The following is a 13959-nucleotide window of genomic DNA, read 5'->3' on the forward strand; positions in this document are numbered from 1 at the left end:
TTCAATATGGTGGATCCCATTTCGATTATTTCGGCGGTAGACATCTGCATCAAGTGAGTTAAAGATCACAACAGCACTATTCAAACTGACCACATGTCAGATATGGCACGAAACTGGTTCACTTATGCGCTGCATTTGCACACGCCAAAGGTGACATTGCAGAGAGGCTCCTGCGCGTGAAAACTTACTGGATGAGGACGGAACTCCAGCTGAATGTGGTGCGGGGTATTGCCCATGAGCTCAGTGAGAAGCATCAGAGGATTCAACATGAGACGATTGCAATGCTCGGCGCTAAGTTGGAGATTGCTATCAACAATATTGAGTCCACCATCAAGAGTTATCCTGTCGGGGACCAAGAGCTGGGCGTACGTCGGTGGAAGTATGCGCTCACGAAGGAAAAGATTGACCGGACCGTTGAGGATCTCAAAGAATGGCAGTCACTATTTGACCCATCGTGGTATCTGATTATGAGGCTCGCAGGCGATCGAATCGATTATGGCCTAAGAAAAAACCGAATATCTTCTGCCATAGATTTTCAAGACCCCATACCTCCTGCGCAGTCCCTCAGGACAGCCCTGAAGTCGACAGAGGCGAACGCACCATCGGTCCTCCTCCCAGCGGAGACTCTCATTTCCATTAACCCACAAGAAATACAATTTTGCTCAGCGCAGGTGGGCCGGAGGCCAGAAAATGGTCAATCGCTTATTGTGGAACGAATCGAACCTCTTCCAGGGGCCAATATCGGGGACATGAAGAAAGATATACGAGATCTCGCTAGACGGCTGACTGGGTCCGATGCCATCGAATTCGGTCTCCTTAGCTGTAAAGGATATATCCAACATCACAAGCCCGGCTCTTCTCAATCTCTACCAGATGCATTTACCATCATCTTCCGAATGCCAACACAACATCTTCAACCTCGCTCTCTCCGAGGTTGTTTCCAGGATACGAACCATACCCACTCACTCTCCGACCGGTTCAAGTTAGCGAACGAGCTTGCGAAAGCAGTGCATTCTGTTCACTTGTTTGGATTTGTCCACAAGAACATCCGACCAGAGACAATCTTACTTTTGGGAAGTGATGAGTCCTCGATTGGATCTGCCTTCCTGATTGGATTTGACAGCTTTCGCATGGCCTCTGGCAGAACTTTGCGCAAAGGCGAAGCTTCCTGGGAACGATGCCTTTACCAACATTCCGACCGCATAGGAACCATCTCGAAAGATTATATTATGCAGCACGATATCTACAGTCTTGGTGTATGTCTATTAGAGCTGGGATTGTGGGAATCTTTCATGTCATACGATGAGTTGACTCCGGCAAGCAATGGAAATGATCCAACCCCTACTCGCGCTCCTATTCTGGGAGCGGGTCGAGGGTTATATTTCCAAAAGCATCTCCTCTTCTTGGCGCAGGGTGAACTACGGAAGCGAATGGGGACCAGATACTCCGACGTTGTTGTCACTTGTTTGACATGCTTGGACGCTAATAATGTCGATTTCGGAGAGAAGATTGATTTTGAAGATGCTGATGGCATTGAAGTAGGTGTGAGGTATATTGAGAAGGTATGTTTTTACACCCCAAATTTCATGGAAGATCGATCTCTAACACATTATCGGCAAAGGTAACGATGCGACTAAATAGTATGTGCGTCTGACTCAATATGTAGGTCTAATTCAACAGAATATCCTGGTAGAAAATAGGATAGAATATATGTGTTTGTGTTTGTGACAAACAACTAGAATAAGAGCGTGTCTAAGCTGGGGGGAAAGAAAACTTCTATTTGCCCTTGCATAACCACACTAATCATTTGGCATTTCCTTTCTTGTATCAGCTCTCCAGACCCTAACCCTTCTATCATTGAGGGAAGAGCATGCCAACAAGTTTCCATCGGGGGAAAATACCAAGTATCGGTGATCGTCATAGACGTAGCCACCAGGAAATTCACCCACTCTGTGAATCTCCTTGAGTTTGAAAGTCCCGTTTCCGGATTCAACAACATCCCAGAGAACAATTGTCCAGGTCCCCTTTCCCGACGGGTTTTCTCTGGGGTACACGCAGGTCGCTAGAACATTTCCGCTTGGAGAAAAAGCTAAAGGACCGACTTTATGGCAATTTAGTTCAACTTCGAACCAATGATTTGGAGATTCCACATCAACCACGTTCACCTCGTGAGAATATAGACCGAAGAATTTTGTTCGCACAACAGGAGAGGCAACTTTCGGGGTCGTTTTCGTCATATCCAAAACACAAATACCAGACCCGTAGGAGAATGCTAGGTATCTTCCATCTGGGGAAAAATTTGGTGTACCCCATTTTGGGAGAGCTGGTGGGATTGCGGAAATGAAAAGGTCCCCGGTAATCAGATCTTTGGTCCACACTCGAGAATCACGAGACGTATAATAAATAAGTCGTTTGCCAACAGGAGCAAAGGCCAGGGGCACTCTCCTAGCAGCTGCATGTCTGAATGTGAACAGCTTTTTCTCTGACTGAATATTCCAAACCTCGATTTTAGTGGTAGACGAACAAGCCACAAAGCTGCTGTCTGGTGAGAACGCAACATATTGAGCATTCTGCTTCCCATTGAGATGATGGTGAGGGTGCTTTAGCCCCTGAGGGACATTCCAGGTCGTCAGCCTCGTCCCACCTGTCGCTATATATTTGCCATCCGGGGAAAAGGCAGCAACACGGATGTCTTCATTTTGAAGGATTGAGGGGCGAACTTCGGTTCCGTCTGAAGTATTCCAAATCCTGGCGTGTATGCCACTCGGGATGACGAGCGATTCACCATTGGGCGAAAAAGCTATCATACGATTCACATCAGAGACGTCCCGGATGCGAAAAGTTCGCCATAGTCGGATATCGACACCATGGAAGTTGATCTTGTTGCTTGGGGCTGCATATGATACCGTTAGTAAAGCGTAGTGAATTGGCGCGTCGGGTTAATTAGTAGTATTTCTCACTCACCATCATCAACAATCTCTGGCGCTGGATAAGATGAGTTTGTATTCCATGACGCAAAGGTTTCTGTCATTGAAGTTATTGTAGCTACGTCTTGCGTGCACGGAGAGATGTTAGGTTCATAATCAGAAGGGTCCGGTTTTGACTCTATCCATGTGTGCGAAATAGCCACAGGAGCCGTCATTCGGTCTTTTGGGATAGGACACATAAGTGAGGTGATAAACTCAACACCTAGCGCACTAAATTTTGAAAGACGGCCAGTGGGGAATTGATTGGCCTGCGTCGCATATTTGAAAAGAGCTCCCAGGTCCTCGAATGCCATTTCATTGGTAAGGAGCTGAAACACAATCTGACCAAGGGCCCAGATATCTGAGGCAAAGGGGGTCCCGCGCTCAATCAAGCCGTACAGCTCGGGGGCTATATAGTCCGATGTTCCACGTAGGGTTGTAGAAGCGCCAGGGGCTTCTTCTACACGTTTGCTGATACCAAAGTCGGAGATCTTGATCCACCATTCATCTGGTGGGTGTGATTGTATTAAAATGTTCTGCGGAGATATTAGATTGTGATTATAATCACCCAGGAAAAGCAGACCAACGTTTGGTTTTAAATCTCGATGAGCAAAGTCATTATCATGCATCATATTAAGACCATCCAGAATTTGATAGGTGATCTCCTGGGCCTGCGCCTCTGGCAATGGTGGCATCTTCCGCAGATATTCCGAGAGATCGCCTACCTCAAGGTATTCCATTGCGATGAAAAGATATTCCGGGCTGTCATACCAGCCTAATGACTTGACGAAGCATCGTTCATACTACCACGCCTATATCAGCGAAGGCGAACTTGAAGGAAGCATCCACAGATAGACTGTTTATGTGACGAACCCTCGACTGCGAGAATTTGGCGATAGCCTCGAGCTCACGATTGTAATCAATGGCGCCAAATCGCCCACTGATATCAATTTGTTTCACAGCTCGAATTTTCCTATCCGATCGAGCGCCCTGTGTGCATCTTTCCAGCCATACGCTTCCGTACGCACCCCTTCCGACTTTCTTTCCTCGCCGCCAATGCTCTTCCCTGGTAACAAGCCGGCGCCTTGATTTGGGGTCAGGTTCATGATATCTATGGACGGTTTCGACAGTGCAATCGGGTAGGTAATATGTTTCCAGCTTGGAATCACGAACCAAGTCCGGGATGGCCATCTAGACGTCGGGTGATTGATACCCCGGGTGGTGTTGAAGCATCCACAACACTACCTAAAACCAGAGTCAGGGTCAAGCGGGGTACTGTCAGCTTAGCCTCATCAGGTGACATCTTTAAAGAGTGGAGAGGGTTCTTCCAAGGTTCCAATGTGTTGTGGTAAAAGGGACAGGGAAGGCGATAGGCCTTGGGCACCGGGCGGGGGACCTCGGGAGGCCAGTGCAATGGATCGATCCATGGAAGCTGGTCCTGGACTCCCGAGGTTTATTTAAGGTTAAAATAAACATCAGTATCATCTGATATTAGCTCATCAATTTAAAAGATTATTTCAATTGATACTAGCCCTGGAGAATATGCATGTTCTTAATAAATCAAGGGTGTGGCAAGGGTGAAGTAAATCTAACAGATCTTTGAAATCTTATCTAGCCTATGGCTTACTCCGTACAAGTTCTACATATGCATGATGATAGTTCTATTGCAAAAGTATTGCACTGCATACTGCATATTTTACACTGAAATCCTGGGACCCAAAAATGGCCTCTGGTAACATAGAATCAAGCTGGGTAGCCTGCGATCTTGGCGTTCTTGCCAACTCAATAGCTCGCCACTTTCGAGCTATGTCTTTGGCACACAACCTTGGAAAGAACTAACTCGCCCCTCCCTTACAACCTTGGAATGATGCATTCATAAGGTAACCCAAGCCATTAGGGGACCGTAAATAGTGGCTGCTGGCCAGCCCAGTTATTGACAAGATCCCAGAATGGCGATGCATTCTTGAAATTATAGCCCCATTGGCTATGCCACAATCTTAGGGCAATGTTTTGATCTCCCCTTTTCCCTTCCCAGAATACCAAACAAGAAATATAGTATTATGAAAAGCCGCATGTTCTCCATCTTCTAGTCCTCTGTCGAGCATCGATTTCGTCCAACCTACATCAATGGAGAAGAAGACAGCAACTGATCCTCCATCCCAGGAAATTCCAAGTGACATACCCGATGAAGGGGGATCGCTATCTCACCCTCCGGTAAGCACCTGGACGGTGGTCTCTCTCAATATTGCCCTCTGTCTAGGCATCTTTTGCATGTCATTGGTAAGTGAAATGCTGTAGACAGCAGCAGCGCTAAAAGAACGTCCCACGAAAGCTGACTTGCCCAGGATCTCACAATCATCGCGACCGCAATTCCTCGTATCATTGATCAGTTTGACTCTCTAGACGACATTGGCTGGTACGGCAGTTCCTATCTCCTTACAAACTGCGCCACTACTCTCGCCTTTGGCAAATTCTACACATTCTACTCCACAAAATGGGTATACCTATCCGCCCTTTTTATATTCGAAGTCGGCTCTCTTGTCTGTGGAGTTACTCCCACCTCAGTTGGTCTCATTCTGGGTCTATGCATTGCTGGTCTGGGCGCTGGAGGTCTCTTCTCCGGGAGTCTCTTGATCATCGCTCAGACTGTGCCTTTGCATCGTCGCCCAGTCTTCACGGCCTTACTTGGTAGTATGTACGGCATTGCCAGTGTCGCTGGTCCTCTGTGAGCTGAACTCCGTTCTTCCTCTTGCTTTTGATGTCTTCTAACTCGATGAGACTGGGAGGCGCATTGACAGATCGTGTGTCCTGGCGTTGGTGCTTCTACATCAACTTGCCCATCGGTGCCGTCACAGCTCTCATCGTCCTATTTTTCTTCCATGCTCCCGCGCCAATCAAGAAGCGCCCAGAACTACGCAAACTACTGAGCGAACTAGATCTCATCGGGTCGTTCTTTTTCCTACCTGCCATCGTCTGTCTTCTTCTAGCCCTCCAGTGGGGTGGCACCCAATACTCTTGGAATAGCCCCCGGATCATCGTTCTTTTCGTGCTCACTGGTGTTCTCCTGCTCATCGTCGTGGGTGTTCAGATCCGCCAGAATGAGAAGGCCACACTTCCACCGCGTATCGTTCGGAATCGAAACATCTGGTCATCGGCGTGGTTTGCCATCACACTCTGTGGTGCTTACTTTGTCTTCATTTACTACGTATGTTGAGTCCACGGCAGCTCCGTGTTTGCTAAAGCTAACTTTCTCGCTTCCAATTTGGTTCCAGGCAATCAAGGGGGCCTCAGCCTCCAAGTCAGGCGTGATGAACCTGCCAAGTACCATCGCAGTCGTGGCCATCTCTATTCTATCCGGTGTCCTAGTCACCATGTCCGGTTACTACAACCCCGTCATGATCATGGCCTCCGTCACGTTAGCGATTGGCGGCGGTCTACTCAGTACCCTGAAGACAGACTCGGGGAGTGGCGAATGGATTGGCTACCAGATTCTAATGGGAATCGGTGTTGGTCTCGGAATGCAACCGCCGTTTATAGTGGTGCAGAATGTGCTACCCGACGGCGACGTCCCTACCGGCACAGCAGTAATAACACTTGCCCAGACCCTGGGAGGTGCAATCTTTATTTCTGTGGCTCAAAATATCTTCCAGAACCAGTTTGCTCACGCCATGCACTTGGAAGATCCCTCGGTGGATGTAGCCACAGTTCTCTCGGCTGGCACAACGACCTTGCGCAAGCATCTTCCAGCGGAACAGCTGCCAGCCGTTCTAAGATCCTACAATTCCGCCATTATCCAGGCCTTTTATGTGGGCGTGGCTTTAGCATCGCTTTCCTTCATTGGAACGATCGCGTTGGAATGGAAGTCCGTCAAGAAACCGAGGAATACTACTCCTAACGAGGACAGTAGGAGTTGAGTATAGATGTGATTTGGGTACATAGCAGAACAAAACGATAGCTTGGGGTCGTCTCTAGTCTTGATTTCACGTGTCACCTAAAAGACACAAATTTGAACCATCCATGGATATGTACATATGCTAGCATACGGTGTCAAATAAGCATCGGAGACTCCCAGTGTCTGTCTAGACATCAGCAGTGACAATAATTGATAGCTACATCTTGAACCCCAGCTTTCAATCATCAACGAACTCATACAAAGTAATTGTTTCGCATAGAACCGGGTTCATTTACCACTTCCAGGCTTCCATCGACACCCTGGTCTCCCCCCCCCCCCCCCCCCTATCTTGTTACAGCCAAACCATGAGGGCTCTTGTCGGAGGGGCCGTCGTGGGGCGCGCTGGGTTGAAGTGCCAGCGAGACAGGCTGTTTTGTTTTGTTTTTCTTTGCTTTCTTTTCTCTTATTTCCACCACCAACAAACCACTAGCGGCCTTGAGGGCGCATGGATTTTCCTTGGCATATCTTGGCCTTTGCCTCAGCTTCCCCAAAAGTAAAACGGCAACCTGCCTTGGCATTTGCCCAGACGTGCCCAGTCATGTGGCAACAGATGGAACCCTGCGGAGTACACGTAGAAGTCCCTTGCATAATGTGACCTGTCTACTCGGTACATACCAACGCAGTACTCCGTACGGAGCACGAGGTCACGGAAACTATTCAGCTACAACACATACCAAGCGGAACTTTTACCGCCACTGCATGAGACACGTCCTCTGGTCCTGGCGGAAAATAGAACCATGAGCTATTGGCACTGGTGTGGAATACAGGGCGCACAACTTGCATTTCGATGAACGACCTTTGGACAACACTCAACATCTCCAACTCATCTCCTTTCTGGACAACCATCCATACCATCATACCACAATGACAGTCTCTTCCACTATTCAGCCTCTCAAGTCCTCTGTGCCAGCGGTCGCAGAAGCGGCAGATATGACTCATCGCACACTCAGCAAGTCGATGACTTTTGCCAATCTGGACCAATACCAGTACTGGCATGCCGTCGGACCAATGCTGGGGAGAATGCTCTCCAACGGCAACTACAGCATCCACCAGCAATATGAATATCTGTGTCTTTTCGCGCACGTCATAATCCCGAAACTGGGACCATTCCCGGGCGGGAGAGACATATACAAATGTCTGCTCGGTGGCACCGGCTCCGTAGAACTCAGTCAGAATGTCCAGAAATTAGGACTGACTGCACGGGTTGCGTTCGAGCCCACAAGCTACATTGCTAGCACCGGAGTCGACCCGCTCAACCGGCACACGGTACACGCTACCCTGGCCGAGTTGAGGGCTATCGGGTCTGCCACCGTGGACATGGAGCTGCATCAAATGCTTGTCAACGAGTTGACTTTGACGGACCGCGAAGAAAGGCTCATGTCCCCTGAGCAAATCTCGGGAACAGCGTGGAAGACGCAAATTCTGCTTGCTTTGGATTTGGGACAGACCGGCATCACGGTCAAGGAGTATTTCTACCCGGCACTTAAAGCTTCCGTGACGAAGCAAAGCGTGGTCAATTTGTGCTTTTCTGCTATTCGGAAAATGGACAAGCAAGGAGTTTTCGAAGCCTCCAGCAATGTCATTGAGACTTATATGCAAACTCAGAGCCAGACAGATCTCTACTTTTTGTCCTGCGATCTCGTCGATCCAGCAGAAACTCGGATCAAGCTTTACCTGATGGAGCTAGACATGAGGTTGGCAAAGGTCGAGGAACACTGGACAATGGGCGGCAAGCTTAATGACGAAGAGACCTTGCTTGGACTGAAAATACTGCGGGAGCTGTGGGTAGAGTTTGGGATTATCGAAGGTATGCGGAATGAGCCGGAGCGGCCATCGCTGCCTGGAGATCCTGACACCATTGTTCCCTTCATCATGAACTATGAGATGAATCCCGGCGAGGCATTGCCCAAGCCCAAATTCTACTTCCCCTTGGTCGGCATTTCCGAGCTGAAAATTGCCAATGTGCTCACTGCGTTCTTCGAACGCTACGACATGCCGGACCAGGCCGCAGTCTATCGCGATAATCTGCAGACATACTAGTAAGTTCCTTCTCTAAACACAAACACGTGGAACGTTTCTTGCTAACCTGACTCGTGTCATATCAGCCCCGGCAAGGACTTGGCTGTCGCAACGGATCATCAGGCATGGTTGTCCTTTTCATACACCAAGAAGAAAGGACCGTATCTCACCATGTACTATCACTAGAGGACTACATGGTAACAGTCAAGTTGTTTGTATGTAATTTAGGAAGTCCCAGCTAGCCAGAATGGAGAAAGTCCAATGCCCTATGGAGGTCTACTTTGCTTCAGATAGTGCCTTTGAAACCTTCAAGAGTTGTGCGATATCAGTTGCTTATTTTTTCTCTTTGTGTGCTGAAGATGATTAAGATAGGGAGCGACTGTTTCTCCTGTCTCTGTGCAAGCATGGTTTGCTAACAATTCAGGATTCTGCAAACAAGCTATTATTTTAATTCAAAGATCCAGTCAGGGCGTGGGAACTTCATCATCGACGGATTCTTCTCAATAGCCTCCCAGTCCGGATCGCGCATCTGACTATAAATTGTATTGCCACTGTCCTGGATAATGCTGGTGCGCTGGTATCGGATTTTCTCCACCACTTGGAGGGCCAGTTTCACTCGGCTTTTACCCGCCAGCTCCAGACAAATGGCAAACGTAGTCGCATCCTCAACAGACTGACGACTGCCCTGGCCCGCAATCGCGGACATTGCGTGAGCTGCATCGCCGATAGCCATAATGCGCCCACCACGAGAACTCCAGGTCGGCAGAGGATCACGAGAGATGATCTTGTAGTCCGCGAACTTATCGCTGCATGTGTGCCGCAGAACGGCAGCCAATTAGGAGTAAGTGGGCCAGTCCTTAAGTAGGGCAAGTGCATCCTCAACGCGGGCATCGGTGATATTTTCCCAGGTTTCGTTAGCCTTCTCGTGGTTCTAATGTTTCCAACCCCAAGTCAGTTTTCATTCTGGTGCTGGAAGTTGCGAGTAATACAGACCCGGTGCCAGACCTGCCAAATCACATTCTGGCCGCGTTTTCCATTTGCCAAAGTCAACCCAAGGCCCCCGGTCGTTATGTACCTTCGCATCCGGTCCTGCACGCCCGCCTCTTCCAGGATCCATGGAGCCTCGGGATCACCCCCAAGTAAGCTGGCACTGAAGCATGCCCGGTACACAGCTAGCCCGGAGGGTTGGGGAGCAATCTGGTATCCAAGCACATAATCTCGTGTCTTGCTATGCACACCGTCCACACCAACGACGCAGTCGGCCGCGATCCGTTGGTTGCCATTGACAGTCACTCCAGCTTGACCTTTGTCCTCCCAATATTCGGTGACGGCTGAGCCAAAGCGCAAATCAACGCCCAGGGACTTGGCATGTTCGTATAGTCCATGGACCAATGTTCCGCGGTGGATAATTATACCCTCTCCTAGGCCATACCCATCCATGAAATCCAAGGCATACGGCTTACCCGCAGGGTCTAGAATCTCCATGGCGGCCACATCATCGGATTGGAAGACCAATTGGCGCAAAACTTCGCCGTTGTTCCAACTTTGTAGAACTTTTGTAGCATTGCTTCCCAGGGCGATGCTATCTCCTGCTTCAGTAATAAACCAGCCACGTACATTGGACTGGATATCGCAGAGCTTACCCAGTACTCTAATCCCGGGACTTCTCTCAAGGCCAATTACCACATGTCCCTTGTAGTGGCACTCAATAGCCGCGACCAGACCAGCAATCCCAAGCCCGACGATAATCACTTGGATTCCACTAGAACCGGGTACCGCAACTCCATTGGGACCAATGCCGTGTGTGACAGTCATCGTAATGCGCTTGATTACAGTGTTAGTTTTGTGGCTTCGGACTACTCCGTAGTATCTACAACAAGCACGATATAATCCATCTTTACGGCCGCTTGACCGCCGGTCCTCACTACAGAGGCTTGAAGCATAGTTACCACATGCTACCTGGCGATTGTGGGCTAGATGGAAGGCTTGCCCTACATTCCTCTACCTGCGCTTGTCTTGAACATAACTTGCTTCACGCATTGACCATTGCGTTCCAAACACCTTGCGGTGTCGATGCGCTGCTTGCTCTAGGCATTAAGGTATTATTGAACCTGAAATCTAGCACGCCAGCACACCACTGCAGAATGAGGTCGCGGAATAAATCCCGACCAACTGTTACCGGTGATGTACAGGTGGCTTTCAAGCAAAGGGGCCTGAAAATGCTGCAACGCATGGCTGCGGGAATAGCTTTCAGCTGGGGTTGAACCAAACCTATTTAGGAAATAGCCTAATAGCCAAGAATAGCTCCGGACGAGTTGCCTTTGATGAAAAGAGTCATGTCGGATAGTTGCATGCAATGCGCCATGTACTCCATAATGTGAGGTAGGAATGCGAGAAAATGTTATCCATGGATAGTTTCAACGTAGTCAAACACCCGGAGAGCCCGACAAGGACCGAGAGCCCTACATGTAATCCATCCATCCGTACGGATATCACGGATCGGGCCTGATGCAAGGAAGATTTGCCACGGCGATTATTTTCAATAAAAGAAATGGCTGCAGAGAATCCGATGCTACCTCGTATTTGATGTGTGTGGCCCTTGGCAGTGCATTTCAGCCTCGAGTGCATGGAGAAAATATCCGGGATAGGGATCTGCGAAAAAAACTCTCCTAGGCCTCGTGTCCGCTGATTGGCTCACAATAACCTTAGGCTAACATCGATATCCACTAGTACAAAGTACTAGTTGCAAATCATGCAGAATTAGGGCGTGCAGGGAATGGGATATGGACTATCGATTGTCTATCGGTCTCATTCCCGATTTTACTATGGTTTGCAGGGATTGCACCCGGATTTTGGTCTTACGATCGTCTGTGCGTCAGCCAAACCGAGAGACGAGAGATCGGGATTTGCCTCAAGATCACGATCACGCGAAGGTTACGTGTGGGCTGCATCGATGTCTCGTAAATCGAGTACCACTTGGTCCAGCCAGTGAATAGTACATATGTAGCACCTCGAAATTTCGACATAGACAAGTCTTATGAGATACCGCTACTTCTTCGTGTCCATTCAACTGGTACTAAGGGATTTGCCTTACATACTTGATCTGAAGGCCAGGTGGAAACCCCATTGCTTAGAAGCGTATATGATCGGCGAAATACAGTGACAAGATTCCCAGTTAGGATGCAGAAGCCTGAGCAAAATGAGTTCAAACAATTAATGTCTGTAGTGTTTCGACTAGGCAAATCCAATTCTAGCCTACTCAAATAGAAAGGACAACATATACTATAGCGGTTCCAAGATAATCTCCTGCTCAGCAACCTTGAACCACGCTTCGCCTCGTTTCTGGGCGTCCTCCTCATTCACAGCAGACTTTCCAGCGGATTTCAACTCATAATTCTCGACAGTGTACGCAACCAGGACCTTGAGGATCGTGTCTGCCAACGCCTGCGCAATACACTGGCGGGGCCCAAAGCCAAAACGCCAAAAGCGATATCGAAAGCTGGCCCTTGATTCCTCCAGGAACCGCTGGGGCCGGAAGGTCATTTTATCAGAGCCCCAGGCGTCATCCCAGATATTCAACGCATTGGTGTCAACCACCATGAAGGTGCCACGGGGAATGCGGTATCCACCCACGTCACGGTCAGTGGGCATCGATTGCGCGTAGGTGTAGTTGGTGACTGGCTTCAGCCTCGCAGATTCATTGATACAGCTCGCCAGCAGAGTCGAGTTGCTGGCAATATATTTGACCCAGGACTCTGGAGTTGTGTCGCATCTGGCTTGTGATATCTCGTCTCTAAGCTCGGTCTGTAGACCGGCATTCTCAGCCAGAAATTGTGGGATCCAGGAGAAGCTGCCAATTGTCACGTCGATGTTGGCAAACAATGCTTCGTCCAATGTATGCATCAGCTCGGTAGGTGTAATCTGACCTTGTTCGACGGCCTGATACAAGGTAACAATAGCACAAGAAGAGGCATCGTCACGGTTCATTGCATATTGATACGCTTTCCGATTGAAATTAGCCCAACGAGTGTGGAAGATGTGCAGCTTGTTCCTTATGGCTGGGTAGAATATCTTGCTGATGGAGAACAGTGATAATCCACCCTTGAAGGCATATTGAAACACATCAGTGCGCATATCGGTGATGTGCAAGAGTTCCTCTGTCATCTCGGGGGACAAGTTTCCATATAAGAGATCGCTAATGACCCAGAAGGGCAGAAGTTTGAGATCCTCGGCGGGCTTGATTCGCAGTGTTTTCCCGCCTTCATACTCCTTGTATAGCTCGGAGAAATGGCGAGAAATGCGGGATTGCACAAAGGAAACATATGTCGTAGGCTTCTGGGTAAATGGTGGTGAAACTACAGCATGGACTCGTTTCCAGTGTCCTTGACTGATGAGACCGACCCCATCACCCACAAGGTCGCCCATCACCCATCCACCATTCAGGTTTGATGCCTTGTGATGGCTACCAGAGTCTTTAAAGACCGTCTTTATCTCATCCGCGCGGGTCAAAATGCTATTCTTTCGTTTAGCCTGGGTAGTTCATCTTAGGAGAGGGAACTTGCATTTCCGGCGTGAGGCCAACCCAGATGCGATACACCGGGCCGTATGTCTCGGCCCACCGACGAGAGACATTCTCTCCCTCTAGGAACTTGACACTACCCCCGCCATCTGGAAATCGGTAGGGACAAGTTGGGATGGGCGTTGAGCCATCTGTCGAATAAATTGGATACCACCAGAGCAAGAATCTCTACATCGATACAAGAATGAACGTCAGCAGTGTTCTATTGATATTTTTTCGGGGTATTACCGACATTGATTACATATGAAACAACTCGATTGGACCAAGTATTTGGTTGAAAGGCGTGCCATAGTGTGGCTAGAACTGATACAGCTGCCAACTGCAGCGTAAGAAGAACATAAACCGACATCATGTGGAGCTGACGTTAGAAAGAAGCAGAAGTAACAAATGGAGGATTTAAATGACGAGTTTGAATTCAATTTGTAATCGACAGCATGACTGCA

At 48.8% G+C, this 13959-nt stretch overlaps 6 protein-coding genes across 6 annotated transcripts; 3 read left to right on the top strand and 3 right to left on the bottom strand.

The window, feature by feature from the left end:
- Positions 1-6: 6 nt before the first annotated feature.
- N7471_007073 (uncharacterized protein) lies at positions 7-1654 on the top strand (the record flags this gene model as incomplete). Its single annotated transcript, XM_057279792.1, has 3 exons — positions 7-53; positions 101-1562; positions 1622-1654. The coding sequence occupies 3 exons, from the start codon at positions 7-9 to the stop codon at positions 1652-1654; spliced, it is 1542 nt and encodes a 513-aa protein (XP_057134052.1).
- A 145-nt stretch (positions 1655-1799) lies between these two features.
- N7471_007074 (Tetratricopeptide-like helical) lies at positions 1800-4157 on the bottom strand (the record flags this gene model as incomplete). Its single annotated transcript, XM_057279793.1, has 4 exons — positions 1800-2893; positions 2965-3502; positions 3554-3769; positions 3840-4157. 4 exons carry the CDS (start codon positions 4155-4157, stop codon positions 1800-1802), a joined length of 2166 nt encoding a protein of 721 aa, XP_057134053.1.
- Positions 4158-5093: 936 nt separating this feature from the next.
- On the top strand, positions 5094-6880 carry N7471_007075 (MDR family MFS transporter; the record flags this gene model as incomplete). Its single annotated transcript, XM_057279794.1, has 4 exons — positions 5094-5246; positions 5312-5691; positions 5745-6171; positions 6239-6880. 4 exons carry the CDS (start codon positions 5094-5096, stop codon positions 6878-6880), a joined length of 1602 nt encoding a protein of 533 aa, XP_057134054.1.
- An 841-nt stretch (positions 6881-7721) lies between these two features.
- Positions 7722-9197, top strand: cdpNPT (putative dimethylallyl tryptophan synthase). Its single transcript, XM_057279795.1, has 2 exons — positions 7722-8957; positions 9024-9197. Exons 1-2 carry the CDS (start codon positions 7783-7785, stop codon positions 9121-9123), a joined length of 1275 nt encoding a protein of 424 aa, XP_057134055.1. The 5' UTR covers positions 7722-7782; the 3' UTR covers positions 9124-9197.
- Positions 9198-9379: 182 nt separating this feature from the next.
- On the bottom strand, positions 9380-10752 carry N7471_007077 (FAD-dependent oxidoreductase; the record flags this gene model as incomplete). The annotated part of the gene is made up of 2 exons (XM_057279796.1): positions 9380-9736; positions 9931-10752. 2 exons carry the CDS (start codon positions 10750-10752, stop codon positions 9380-9382), a joined length of 1179 nt encoding a protein of 392 aa, XP_057134056.1.
- A 1467-nt stretch (positions 10753-12219) lies between these two features.
- N7471_007078 (cytochrome P450) lies at positions 12220-13865 on the bottom strand (the record flags this gene model as incomplete). The annotated part of the gene is made up of 3 exons (XM_057279797.1): positions 12220-13450; positions 13500-13684; positions 13749-13865. 3 exons carry the CDS (start codon positions 13863-13865, stop codon positions 12220-12222), a joined length of 1533 nt encoding a protein of 510 aa, XP_057134057.1.
- Between the last annotated feature and the right edge of the window lie 94 nt (positions 13866-13959).

Source organism: Penicillium samsonianum (assembly GCF_028829775.1).
Source record: "Penicillium samsonianum strain IBT 33392 chromosome Unknown utg000004l_segment0_segment0, whole genome shotgun sequence".
Taxonomy (NCBI): Eukaryota; Fungi; Ascomycota; class Eurotiomycetes; order Eurotiales; family Aspergillaceae; genus Penicillium; species Penicillium samsonianum.